This window comes from Anopheles coluzzii, chromosome 2 (genome assembly GCF_943734685.1).
Source record: "Anopheles coluzzii chromosome 2, AcolN3, whole genome shotgun sequence".
NCBI lineage: Eukaryota > Metazoa > Arthropoda > Insecta > Diptera > Culicidae > Anopheles > Anopheles coluzzii.
This window is the reverse complement of record NC_064670.1, coordinates 94,194,070-94,207,338: the sequence shown is the minus strand read 5'-3', so window position 1 is coordinate 94,207,338 and position 13,269 is coordinate 94,194,070. Positions and strand designations below refer to the sequence as shown.

At 48.4% G+C, this 13,269-nt stretch overlaps 2 protein-coding genes and 1 long non-coding RNA gene across 5 annotated transcripts in view; 1 reads left to right on the top strand and 2 right to left on the bottom strand.

Moving 5' to 3' along the window:
• LOC125906856 (uncharacterized) overlaps positions 1-13,269 on the bottom strand; it is a 264,465-nt gene that overhangs the window by 74,764 nt on the left and 176,432 nt on the right. The gene's annotated exons all lie outside the window — the stretch shown is intronic.
• Positions 168-3,097, bottom strand: LOC120948026 (aspartate--tRNA ligase, cytoplasmic). The gene is made up of 5 exons (XM_040363996.2): positions 2,926-3,097; positions 2,354-2,479; positions 1,372-2,116; positions 1,053-1,287; positions 168-970 (listed from the first exon to the last, which is right to left on the bottom strand). The coding sequence occupies exons 2-5, from the start codon at positions 2,456-2,458 to the stop codon at positions 424-426; spliced, it is 1,632 nt and encodes a 543-aa protein (XP_040219930.2). The 5' UTR covers positions 2,459-2,479; positions 2,926-3,097; the 3' UTR covers positions 168-423.
• LOC120950389 (gamma-tubulin complex component 2 homolog) lies at positions 8,831-13,200 on the top strand. Of its 2 annotated transcripts, XM_040368376.2 has the most exons (7): positions 8,831-9,169; positions 9,313-9,462; positions 9,532-11,644; positions 11,716-11,859; positions 12,272-12,364; positions 12,745-12,896; positions 12,981-13,200. In XM_040368376.2, exons 1-7 carry the CDS (start codon positions 9,114-9,116, stop codon positions 13,021-13,023), a joined length of 2,751 nt encoding a protein of 916 aa, XP_040224310.2. In that variant the 5' UTR covers positions 8,831-9,113; the 3' UTR covers positions 13,024-13,200. The 2 variants fall into 2 exon arrangements, with proteins under 2 accessions (XP_040224310.2, XP_049463545.1); XM_049607588.1 differs by lacking the exon at positions 12,272-12,364 and having other exon boundaries at positions 8,835-9,169.

Below are 13,269 nucleotides of genomic sequence, written 5' to 3'. Positions count from 1 at the left end.
CACTACTGCCCACCAACACAGCCATGCGGACTATGTTGATGTTAGTAACCCAGTGGCTGATTACTTTCAAAACAAAGCATGCGCTGCTGTGCTTTCGGATTGTTGTTGTTTTCGAACTTTCATCCCTTCTAGGGGGAGGCACTTACTTCAGTGAACCAACTTCTTCATTTAAGGCTGTGTAAGTTATTGGTGCAGGTTTATTGCCTCCTGTTCCTTTTTTTATTCCTTAGCATTCGTGGTTGCATTGTTTGCCTGTTTTGCCAATCAGTCGTTTTCGATATTCTTATCCAAGCCAATCCACCCTCGGGCGCGTTTTTTTGTGTCTGTCTTTTAAGTAACAGCAAACGGGGGTTTTCCAATTCTCTTTGCACTGCCGAATGTGTGCGCTTTTGTCGACGACGACGACGACTAACCACCACCACCTTAGGGTGTTAATCGTTTCGGGTCGCGCGGGAACATGGACGTTTTACGGATGTTGTCCAGCCCGAGGTAGAGCATCACGACCCGCTCCATGCCGATGCCGCCGCCGGCGTGCGGCGGACACCCGTACCGGAATGCGTCGATGTACGCGGCAATCTTCGACAGATCGATACCGTGCAGCTTGGCCCGCTCGATCAGATACTCGGGATCGTGTATTCGCTGCGCGCCGGACAGTATTTCCTCCCCGCGCATAAACATGTCGTACGAGTTGGAGTACTTCGCGTTCGCCGGATCCGGCATCGTGTAGAACGGGCGCACCGCCAGCGGGAACTTGTCCAGGATGTAGAAGTCGGTGTCGTACTTGGCCTTCACCAGCCGGCCGAGCAGCTTCTCGCTCGGCGTGGACAGGTCCTCCTCGTCGTCCATCTGCACGCCCGCCTCGCGCAGCATCGCGACGGCCTGCGCGAACTCGAGCTTCAGCGGCGGCTCCAGGAACTTGAACGGTTCCACATTGTACTGCTGCCCGACGGCGGCAATCTCTTTCGCGTAGCTGTAAAAGAAAAGAAAAGAACGGATTAACGCGTCAACAGGTCTGCCAGTTGGAACATTAGGCGCGCGCTTGCTACACGTACTGGTCGCGTAATCCTTTAAACATTTCCGTGAACGTGTTGCCGATCGTGTCGAGCACTTCGTGGTAGTGGTACTTGAACGCCATCTCCAGATCCAGCCCGACAAACTCGGTCAAGTGCCGGTGAGTGTTGGAATCTTCCGCCCGGAACACGGCCCCCACCGTAAACACCTTGTCGAAGTCGGCAGCGATCGCCATCTGTTTGTATAGCTGTGGCGACTGGGCCAAGTAAGCGGAATCTGTGAAATTTACCACACAAAATAAACTCATTAAGAACTTTATAAACAGTCGTACAAACAAACGGTGCGCACGCACACACGTACCTTTAAAATAGCTAACCGTAAACACGTTCGCGCCTCCTTCGCTGGCCGCCGAAATGATCTTCGGCGTGTGTATTTCGGTGAAGCCCTTCGCCGTCAGCACGTCGCGGAACAGCTTGCAGACGCCCGCCTCCAGCCGGAAGATGGCCTGGTTGGCCGGTGTGCGCAGATCCAGCACGCGATTGTCCAGCCGCGTGTCCTGGTTGACGCGAATCTTGAGCGCTTCCGGATCGTCCGACTTTTCCGGCCGCGACGCGTCCTCGATCTGTAGCGGCAGCTGCGCCTTGGCCGCCGACAGCAGGAACAGCTCCAGCACGTGCAGCTCGAGCGTCTGCTCGGTGCACGATTCGATCCGCTGCTCCACCGGCACCACCTTCGCCTTCAGATCGATGATGCTTTCGCGCGGTATGCTGCCGGAGAACTTGACCATCTGCTTCGACACCTGCTCGTTCACGGCCAGCAGGCACTGCACGGTGCTGCTCTGCTGGCGCAGCACCAGGAAGCACTGTTTGCCCTTGCAGCGGGACGTGTGCACCCGGCCCCGTACCCACACCAGCGCATCCTTCTGGCAGTGGGACAGATCGAACACGTTGACAAACACTCGCTCGGCACGCTTTTCGGCACTCTGTATCATCGGCATCGTACCATACCGGCCTGCCGATTGGTCGACACCGTCGGCACCGGTGTCGTCAGCGCCAGCTCCCCCCGTACCGGCCGCAGCTGCTGCCGCTGCCTTATGTTCCGCTTTCTGTGATTGAAGAGAGCGAGAGCGAGAGAGAGAGAGAGAGAGAGAGATAGAGAGAGAGAGAGATAGAGAGAGAGAGAGAGAGAGAGAGAGAGAGAGAGAGAGAGAGAGAGAGAGAGAGAGAGGGGGAGGGGAATGAGTTTGATGTTATTACATGCGCACTCGCTATCAACCGGCAATGATGCAATGCTGGAGCAACATTTCCAGCAAGGTGAGCCAACACCGCCAACCATTGCCTACCTTTGCCGCCTTCTCCGCATCTTTGGCTGCCTTTTTCGCGGCCTTCTTCGATGTCGCTTCCGCACCGGCACCAACCGGCTCTTCCTTGATCGTCTCGGTCACCATCGTCTCTGCTCACAGTACTGTCTAGCTTGCGCGAAGATTCATAAATATACCGATGGTTGCCAAAAAAAAGAGAGAGGAAAAAACGATCAAGTACACTCAATTAGAGGAAGTACGCGAATAGAATTCGTGTGTCGTCATGCGGTGTGTCACTCTGCCGTCTGATGAGGAAGTGGCACGGAACGGCTCTCCTAAATCTAGCTTGCATAATGTGATACACGCACGCCTTCTCTGCGTATTCTGCTTAAGAATGTTCTTGCTAAGAAAACCTCTCTTCTCGCTTATCGCTTTCATGCGGCCACGAGTGCACCCATGCTTATCGCTTTTTGGGGAGATACTCGAAAGCTGTAGACTAGAAGAGCTAGACAAAAAAAACACCCGGCTTCCTACGCAAAACTTAACCTCGTGGACATTTGCAATCGTTGTGCACAGGGTATACTAATAAGTATTGTTCTACTCTATTAACTCACCTGCAAAACACAACACTTTATAGCGAAACACAACTTATAAAAACACACTTTTTGATTACAATCGTCCGCAATGCTCTCGCATTTCCAATGGTGAGCGCAGGAGGACGAAAAATTGCATCAAGTTCAAGGGAGGCTAGCACACCACGTCGTTTGACGTTTCGGCTCATTCGTGGAAGTGTTTAGGTGCGAGTGGGAGAAGTGTGAGGCAATTCCCAATGGACAAAATTCGACTATATGGCGCAGAGCCGACATTTATTTTCTATCGTTCGGAGTAGTGATGAGTGCAGAAGGCAAGACTCCGAACATTTCGGAATCGTCGGCAGGATTCGGAATCGTCTAGTCTCTGAAGCCGAAGCCGAAGCTCCTCGGTGTCGTAATCGGCTGGAAATTGTTTTATACGACGAATGGCTTGATTCGAAATTCATTTTTTTTTCTAAGTGATGTTTTCCCAAGCACCACAGATCCACTAAACGACTCCTAAATGGGGTGTAACGAGATCTCAAGCTTTCAGTCTTTAGGGGCGCCACAAATGTGGTCTCTACTTTTTTAAATAATACGCAACACGCTTTGCGAACTACGTTTCACAAGAGTTCGATTTATTCGTAATTTTTCTAGCGCTAAGCCGCGGAACGGTGAATTCGGGAGAGACGTGAAAACAGTTGTTACTCGGTTGAGTGTTGTTGGAGAAGAGAGTGTATTGGTTAAGCCGGACGAATATGCGCGTGTCGGTTTTGAAACGTTTAGGACGAGAGAGAAAGTGTATGGAGCAGGCCACCGTTTTTATAGCTGCGATGAAGCATGCTGCCACTGTTTGTCCTACACTAGCTTTGTGTGCAGTCCCTGCCTAACTAGCCCGTTAAACATTTTTGGTCGGTTATTCTAGGTGTACGCACTAGATGGCGCTCTGGTCGCTACAAGTCTAAAAGGGATATTAAGATACAGTAGAACGTCGATTATCCGGGCAGCTCGGGACCGGGCGGATGCCGGTTAATCGATTTCCACGGATAATGGTCCAATAAATGTCACGAAAATACACGGACCGGAATTTCGCTGCCACGGAATCCCGTCTGCTGTCAAACCTATGTACAAAGTGTCAACGGCAACTTTCCCGAACTGTCGTATCCATACATTTTCAGCATGCGGAATTCCGTGGCCGCGAAATTTTTGGCCTCATAATCATGTAAAAATTATAAAATTTTCAGGTTTCGACAAATAAAAAAAAAATCGCAGGGCATAATTCGAGGTTTCGTAATTCGACAAATTTGTGGATAGTGCATCGACTAAAACACTCCGAACAGTATTGCGTGTTCAGATACTTCCAAACAATTTGCGAAACAACGTTGTAGGCTAGCTGGTGGTCATTTTTTATCTACACACTTAAAAATATTTCACGACCTCGGTTAAAAAAACTGCCGAAATCCGACGGCTCTTTCGATTCTTGCTGATATCCCAAGTGCCACAAATCCACTAAACGACCACTAAACGGCTTCTAAACGACTCAAGTTCTCTACCTAAACGGAATATAGAAAGACTTCGTTTAGCAGACGGCAAACGACTCATGCATTCTAAAAATAGCGAAAAAGATGGTGGCGCACTCTGTTGGTGGGATACCCCAACCAGTTGAGCTTCATCGCTTGGAGGAGAGTTTTCTCATTTCCTCTGTACTGTTGTATGGTGTCGCATTGAAATTATGCATCGCTAGAACTAGAACGGCGATACGCTTGTTTAAATACTAAACTCCAACAGAAACCACCAGTACTGAAGCAAGTGAGATTCGAATAATGGTCGTTGGTGTTGATACCCACGTATCTGACCACACGACCATTGATATAGATTTTTGCTCAGAAAGTTAGAGGGCTATATACACACTTAAAAATATTTCACGACCTCGGTTAAAAATACTGCCGAAATCCGTCGGCTCTTTCGATTCTTGCTGATATGTCAGTTGAAAAATCCCAGTAGCCGAAAATCAGTACCATTTAAAACTGAAATATCAGTTAAATAAATATTTGAACCGAAACTCGGCAACACAACTTGCCGAGAACATACGTTAACACAGCTGTCACCGAGATCGTCCGTCAAAATAACCGAGATTTCAGCTTTACTGTTTGGATTAGCCGAGGCTCGGTATTTTATATGTCATTCGCCATTCTGTTAATCTCGTGCTAATGAAACAAAAACCTTTCGGAGTGATGTTGTGATGTAAAATTAAAAGTGTAAGGCCGCAAATACATGACGCGCGTATAACAATCCAGCCATAGAAATGAAATGTCATTCGAACGCGCTACCGCGGAAACGCAGAGATGCTCAGCTGGATATCTCTGCGGAACTGTTATACGCGTTTGAACGCGCCCGCGAAAACGCGCGTCGTGTATTTGCGGCCTAAAAATATAAGTGAAAATGAGTCTCTCAGCGTGAAAAAAACCGAGTATCAGTAGCGTGCGATCTAGCACGGGTATGGAACGGGGTTGGGTTAGGAAACTCCATCAGCGCACGCAACCGGTGCTCTTCAGAGCGTCGCTCGGAGCAGTCCCTATTGAAGGATCATATGTGGAAGCTAATCCGATTGGTTCAACCTTAGCCAGGCCGTTCAGACTTCCAGGATTCATTTCCGGTCACCTACACGAGTAAGTAAGTATCAACACTCGACCACGTAAAATCTAAACAGGGTTCACTCAGACTTGTTTCACTCTGCCCACTTTACAGAACCGTGCCTGTACCAGTGCCCGCTCCTTGCCCGGCTCATTTTCCAGTACATATACCACATCCAAACGCTGTGCCCCATCCGGCGGTTGAACCGACGCCTGTCCCTACGCTTTCCATCACACCAGAAATCTCATAAGAATAATGTGACTTTCTGCCGTCCTGCTACAGTAAGGGGCACGATGGTGACATCATGCTGCAGAAGGTGTACACCGGCCATCATCATGGGCTCAGACTGCTATGACTATTTCTCGCAGTAAATAATATTGTTTTTTTTGTTACCTAAGTAAACCCACTTGATACGCAAATAAAACCACTAAAATAAAGATAAAATGTTTTTATATTTAGCCGAAATCTTGATTTGCTCTAACCGAAAATCTCGGTTAAACGTAAACGTCAAAACAAAATGTCATTAACCGAGATGTCGGCAACAGAAATTTAACCGAGATCTTTGCCGAGATCTCAGTTGTGCAGATCTCGGCAAAAATTAACCGAGATTCGGAAAATTTTTTTAAGAGTGTACACTCTTAAAAAATTTTGCCGAATCTCGGTTAATTTTTGCCGAGATCTGCACAACTGAGATCTCGGCAAAATCTCGGTTAAATTTCTGTTGCCGACATCTCGGTTAATGACATTTTGTTTTGACGTTTACGTTTAACCGAGATTTTCGGTTAGAGCAAATCGAGATTTCGGCTAAATATAAAAACATTTTATCTTTATTTTAGTGGTTTTATTTGCGTATCAAGTGGGTTTATTTAGGTAACATAAATAAACAATATTATTTACTGGGAGAAATAGTCATAGCAGTCTGAGCCTATGATGATGGCCGGTGTACACCTTCTGCAGCATGATGTCACCATCGTGCCCCTTAGTGTAGCAGGACGGCAGAAAGTCACCCTATTCTTATGAGATTTCTGGTGTGAAGCGTAGGGACAGGCATTGGTACACCCGCCGGATGGGGCACAGCGTTTGGATGTGGTATATGTACAGGAAAATGAGCCGGGCAAGGAGCGGGCACTGGTACAGGCACGGTTCTGTAAAGCGGGTAGAGTGAAACAAGTCTGAGTGAACCCTGTTTAGATTTTACGTGGTCGAGTGTTGATACTTACTTACTCGTGTAGGTGACCGGAAATGAATCCTGGAAGTCTGAACGGCCTGGCTAAGGTTGAACCAATCGGATTAACTTCCACATCTGATCCTTCAATAGGGACTGCTCCGAGCGACGCTCTGAAGAGCACCGATTGCGTGCGCTGATGGAGTTTCCTAACCCCAACCCCGTTCCATACCCGTGCTCGATCGCACGCTACTGATACTCGGTTTTTTTTCACGCTGACAGACTCATTTTCACTTATATTTTTACACTTTTACTTTTACATCACAACATCACTCCGAAAGGTTTTCGTTTCATTAACACGAGATTAACAGAATGGCGAATGACAGATAAAATACCGAGCCTCGGCTAATCCAAACAGTAAAGCTGAAATCTCGGTTATTTTGACGGACAAGCTCGGTGACAGCTGTGTTAACGTATGTTCTCGGCATGTTGTGTTGCCGAGTTTCGGTTGAAATTTTTATTTAACTGATATTTCAGTTTTAAATGGTACTGATTTTCGGCTACTGGGATTTTTCAACTAACATATCAGCAAGAATCGAAAGAGCCGACAAATTTCGGCAGTATTTTTAACCGAGGTCGTGAAATATTTTTAAGTGTGTAGGTCATGATAAGATGAAACTTGTCGAAACACATTGCAAGAAAAGGATAGCAATATAATGATGAGTTGTAATACGCCATCTATTGATCAAACCAATGAAGCTGTGGAGCTTTCATTTTTTTACTATGGATATTCAATTTTCCAGTCGTTTAAGCTTAATCTGTGGCGCTTGGGATGTCAGTTGAAAAAACCCAGTAGCCGAAAATCAGTACCATTTAAAACTGAAATATCAGTTAAATAAATATTTGAACCGAAACTCGGCAACACAACATGCCGAGCACATACGTTAACACTGCTGTCACCGAGATAATCCGTCAAAATAACCGAGATTTCAGCTTTACTACTTGGATTAGCCGAGGCTCGGTATTCTATCTGTCATTCGCCATTTTGTTAATCTCGTGCTAATGAAACGAAAACCTTTCGGAGTGATGTTGTGATGTAAAATAAAAAATGTAAAAAAAGTGAAAATGAGTCTCTCAGCGTGAAAAAAAGAGAATCAGTAGCGTGCGATCGAGCACAGGTATGGAGCGGGGTTGGGGCTAGGAAACTCCATCAGCGCACGCAACCGGTGCTCTTCAGAGCATCGCTCGGAGCAGTCCCTATTCAAGGATCAGATGTGGAAGCTAATCCGGTTGGTTCAACCTTTGCCAGACCGTTCAGACTTCCAGGATTCATTTCCAGTCACCTACACGAGTAAGTAAGTATCAACACTCGATCACATGAAATCTAAAAAGGGTTCACTCAGACTTGTTTACTCTGCCCGCTTTACAGAACCGTGCCTGTACCAGTGCCCGCTCCTTGCCAGGCTCATTTTCCTGTACCGGTACCACATCCAAACCAAGGATAATGTATTTAGAAGGTTGATTTTTATCGCTTTTGCTGGGCGACATTGTGGGGGACATCTGTCACTCTCTGCATACAAATTTCATTACCCCGCACCAGCCCTCCCCGTTTTTTATACCGTAGCCCCCGGAAGAGAAATGTCAAGTCGAGAAATGTCATTTTGCTCTGAACAACTTCACCTTGTCATTTATAACACCTTGATCCAAACGCTGTGCCCCATCCGGCGGTTGAATCGGCGCCTGTCCCAACGCTTTCCATCACATCAAAAAAACCCATTTGATACGCAAATAAAATCACTAAAATAAAAATAAAATGTTTTTATATTTAGCCGAAATCTCGATTTGCTCTAACCGAAAATCTCGGTTAAACGTAAACGTCAAAACAAAATGACATTAACCGATATGTCGGCAACAGAAATTTAACCGAGATCTTTGCCGAGATCTCAGTTGTGCAGATCTCGGCAAAAATTAACCGAGATTCGGCAAAATTTTTTAAGAGTGTACGACCCACCGCATTTTTGTCATTTGGGAGAATTTTTGTTCATTGGGAATTGTTACCGTCCTGTCAGTGTCAGGGCTGATGCAAATGCTTCAAAGCAGCAGGCCAAATTTTGAATTAAACTCTTTGCCGAGTAAAACACTCTCTGGAAAAAGAGGAAAAACTACAAAAAGCTGCCTTTCCCCCCGTATAATTCAACGCATCACTTCAAAACTAGCATTTATACCTCAAATTCCCTTCTCAAAATAAAGTAAACCCGTTTGACATTCCGATGGTAAACGGCCAACGGCGTTCTATGTTGTCAGTGCGCCAGTCCTGTTGTTGTTGGTAAATTTTCCTGCGAACGCTCCGCGATTTCATCGTCGCGGTACTTAATTTTCACGAAAACTCCTCACACTCTGGAGCTTGCCGAGCGTTGGCATATGCACTGTGATGTCTACAGAAATCGTGGCCAAGAAGCTGCTTGCTGAACTAGTCAAAAAATCGGGGTAAGTTGATTTCTCCGAACGCGACGACCCCCCCGTTCCGTGGTGATGCTCAAGTGAAGACAGTGGATAAACAACACGCGCGGATGGAGGAACAAACAATAGACCAGCTGGCGCTTTTCACGTTCGTACCGGTTTCTTTACAGCCTCACCTACACTACGGACAACATAGTGACCATATTCCTCAATCGCGATGGCAAATACAGCAACAAGCGGCTGGCCACACTTTTGGCGCAACTCTTCAAACCCTTCCCCAACGGGAGCAAGTACGTGGACATGTACGCACCTGCTAATACGTACGTATGCCGAGCCGCCGCCAGTGCGTGGATGGTCCCAACTAACCCGCCGCTTGGTTAACCTTGCAGGAAAGAGTCATATCCCGCCCTGGTGATGGTGCTGAACCGATTTGCGAACGATTTAAAAACGGCTCACGCGGAAAAGGCTGCCGCCACTGTCGCCTCCGCCGCTGCCACCGTCGCGGCGCAGGAACAGTCGATAAAGTCGGACACGTCGGGCACGGCCGTGCCGACCGTCAGCTCGGAACCGGTGCACAAACGCGTATCGCTGTTCGAAAGTCCGCCCCTCTCCTCCACCCGCATCATCCCCGACCAGGTAACGCCGGAAAATGTGCAGGAAATAAAGGAAAAGCTCGTACAGGCCACGTCCAATCCGGCGAGCAACCGGCTATCGTCCTCGACGTCGCTCCCGCCGGGCAGTATGATGGCGGCGCATCATCACCACAACTATCCGTCGCTGAGCCGTCCGGCAGGGTTTGAGTTTTCGAACCGCAGGGCACCGATCGTGTCGTGGAACTTCAACTACGACGAGCTGTACCCGCTGCAGAGCAAAGCGAACGTGGCCGCCATCCCGGTCGCGTCCCAGGAACCGATCGTGCTGAAGGAGGTGCTGAACTGTCTGATCGGCATCAAGGGTACGCTGATTACGCCCCGCAAGGGAGCCACCACGCTCGACCCGGACGGTGCGCTGGCGGTGGAGTTTCAGCTCTCCAACCAGCTGACCGAATCGTGCCGCGATATGGTGGTGGAGGTGTTGCCGCTGGCCGCCAACTACTCCGCCGTGCAGTCGTTCATCGAGGGCGCGAGCGTGACCGAGGGTGGCGTCGTGCTGCAGGCCCTCCGCTCCGTGCTGAAAACGATCATGACCGACTACTACCTGTCGATCGCGCAGCTGGACGATTTGCGGTGCCGCCGGGGGCTCAGCCTGCAGCGGCTGATCCAGTTCCTGAAGCCCGTCTACCCGACGATGGAGGAGCTGGCGGCGACGGTGTCCGAGATCCGGCGCAGCAATGCCCGGGGCGGTCAGGTGCTGTCGCTGCTGCACGACCGCATCACGGCCAAGAGCGGGACGAACCACGCGCAGAAGGTGCTGGTGCATCTGGTCGAGTCGGCCGCGGCGCCGTTCATGGAGATGCTGGAGCTGTGGATCTACCGGGGCGTCATTAACGATCCGCAGCAGGAGTTTTTCATCGACCACAGCTCGATGGAGCTGACCGAGAACGAGCTGGTCGACTACTGGGAGAAGCAGTACACCATCCGGAACGAGAAGGTGCCGTGCTTTTTGGCCAAACATGCGGACATCATACTGCGCACCGGCAAGTACCTGAACGTGGTGCGCGTGTGCGGCGGGGCCGAGTTTCAACCAGGCAATGCGAACGGCGGCGGCGGCGGCGGCGGCGGCGGCGCAACGACGACTGATCTGCTCAACGCGTCGAGCGCGACGGCCCGGACCACGACCGCGGTCAAACGGCTGCAGTACGCACATTTCGACCAGTCGTACCTGGACGAGATTGAGGAGGCGTACAATTTCGCCTCCTCCTCGCTGCTGAATCTCATCATGAACAAGTACGATCTGATGGGCCGGCTGCTGTCCGTCAAGCGCTACTTTCTGCTGCAGCAGGGTGACTTCATTACCGAGTTCATGGACGCGGTCGAGGAGGATCTGCGCAAGAGCGTGGACACGCTGCACCCGATCCGGCTGGCCAACCTGCTGGACGTGACGCTGGGGCTGTCGTCCGCCAAGTACGACGAGTATCATGACGATCTAAAAACGATGCTGCTACCGTACGGCATCGTGACGCAGATCTCGAAAATCGTCAACAACGAGGACGCGTTCGTGGACACGCTGAGCGACACGTCCCAGCTGAAGGGTGTCGAGTGCTTTACCTTCACCTACAAGGCGCAGTGGCCGGTATCGATCGTGCTGAACCTGTGGACCATCTCGAAGTACCAGATGATCTTCCGGCAGCTCTTCTACCTGAAGTACGTCGAGCGCATCCTTTGCCGGGTGTGGATCGCCAACAACGAGACGCGCCAGTTTGCGCCGAACCCGGCCAAGCTGTACCGGTCCGCGTTTACCCTGCGCCAGAAGATGCTGATCGCCATCCAGAGCTTCGAGTCGTACATGATGATCGAGGTGATCGAACCGAACTGGCACATTTTTTACCAAAACATGAAACAGGTATGATGGAGATAGATTTGCATTAAATTAAAGGGTCATATTTAATCGTTATCTATTCTAACCGTTTGTAGGTCAAAAACATTGATGATGTGCTAAACTATCATCAGGACTTTCTGGATCAATGTTTGAAGAATTGCATGCTTACCGAGCCCGATTTGCTTAAACCGATCATCAATCTATGCAATATATGCATCAAATTTTGTGACTTTCTAGCGGTAAGTAGAACCGGTTCCATTTTACTAATTGTTACTCGTACACAGAGCGGATTATTACGTTTTTTTTTTTCTTCTTCACGATCAGTGTTCGAGGATGGAATGATTCTAAATGTTTTCTCAATCTTCTCTCTTTCTCCCTCTTGTTCTCTTTTTCTCCTTCATCCTTATGGCTCTTTCTTTTTCGGCATTTTGTTTGTTTTGCATTTGATTGGAATGCATTTGTTTTTCAATTTAAAATGAACTTTTCCGTGATAATGTTTTTGCTTCCGTTTTTTCTGCTACTTAATTTATGCTCCCTACGGTGCATTGGCGTATGAGTTATGTTTTGTTGTTGGTTTTTTTGTGGCATTTATGTTTCGCCCTGGTTTGCTTGCGCAAAACTTGTGCAACAAATTAATACTAAATTAAACAGGAATCACAGCGCCATTTTGTCGATGCAGAACTAACATGCATGCTCGCGTCCGGTGACGACTGCTCACTGTCTTCCGAATCCGATTACGAACAGGTACAGAAAGAAATGGTGTTAACCGATACGTGTAGCGCAATCGTAGCGAAAACTCTCCATCCCACAAACGACAAAATACTAACCAACGCATGAACGCATCGCCGCGCCTCATACAGTTGCTAACCCTCTCTTTCACGCGAAATAATAGTCGCCGACACGCAAACTGAAGGAAATGAGATTTTTTTGAATTTTTCCAAACAAATCATCACTGTCCTCTGAACATATGTTTGGTTTTTGAGGATGTTTTGGCAACAAAAAGCTAAAAAAATGTAGATACTTCAGCCCAGCAGCTCACCCTTCACTTGATGTGGATCATACTGGCGCTTCATCTTAACCGTGCATTTTATTATACTAATATAAACTTTTGCATCTTCTCGCAGACCGCAACTACCATGGCACCGACGGAAACGTTCTCGGAGCGGGTGGAACAATTTCGCCACGATTTTACCGACCAGCTCATGACGCTGCTGCGCAAGATTGCCGACGTTGCGACGTTAAGCACCTCAGAACGTTTTATCAACCTCATTTACCGGCAAGTAGAAACCATCAGCGAATGTGAGATGAAGAATTTGGACCTGTTTTTTTAACACTCTATGTTAACCCCATTCACCAACAGAATCAACTTCAACTCGTACTACAGTGAGACGAACGAAAACTAGAGGAAAGGTAACCCACCATCTGTGAACAAGAAGGAAGGAGGAAAAAAAGTACAACTCTTAAAAAAAAGCATCTCCGCTTGCCAAACTCTGTCCAGCACCCAACACAGCCGCCCGTGTAAAGCACCTTTCCTTATTTCCGTTAGAGTATGCATAAAATTAATATTTTTTGTTAAAAAGCCGTTGCATTCAAATTCTGTCCTCCACGCTATCGTACGCGATGTGACACAAGTGCACAGGCACGCTGAC

Excerpts from the sequence above, each read along its gene's own strand:
- LOC120950389 (XM_040368376.2), top strand. The coding sequence starts at position 9,114 with ATGTCTACAGAAATCGTGGCCAAGAAGCTGCTTGCTGAACTAGTCAAA. Across the intron at positions 9,170-9,312 it reads GAACTAGTCAAAAAATCGGG|CCTCACCTACACTACGGACA; the intron begins GTAAGTTGATTT and ends GTTTCTTTACAG. Across the intron at positions 12,365-12,744 it reads CCGAATCCGATTACGAACAG|ACCGCAACTACCATGGCACC; the intron begins GTACAGAAAGAA and ends ATCTTCTCGCAG.
- LOC120948026 (XM_040363996.2), bottom strand. The coding sequence starts at position 2,458 with ATGGTGACCGAGACGATCAAGGAAGAGCCGGTTGGTGCCGGTGCGGAA. Across the intron at positions 2,117-2,353 it reads ATGCGGAGAAGGCGGCAAAG|AAAGCGGAACATAAGGCAGC; the intron begins GTAGGCAATGGT and ends CTTCAATCACAG. Across the intron at positions 1,288-1,371 it reads TACGGTTAGCTATTTTAAAG|ATTCCGCTTACTTGGCCCAG; the intron begins GTACGTGTGTGC and ends TAAATTTCACAG.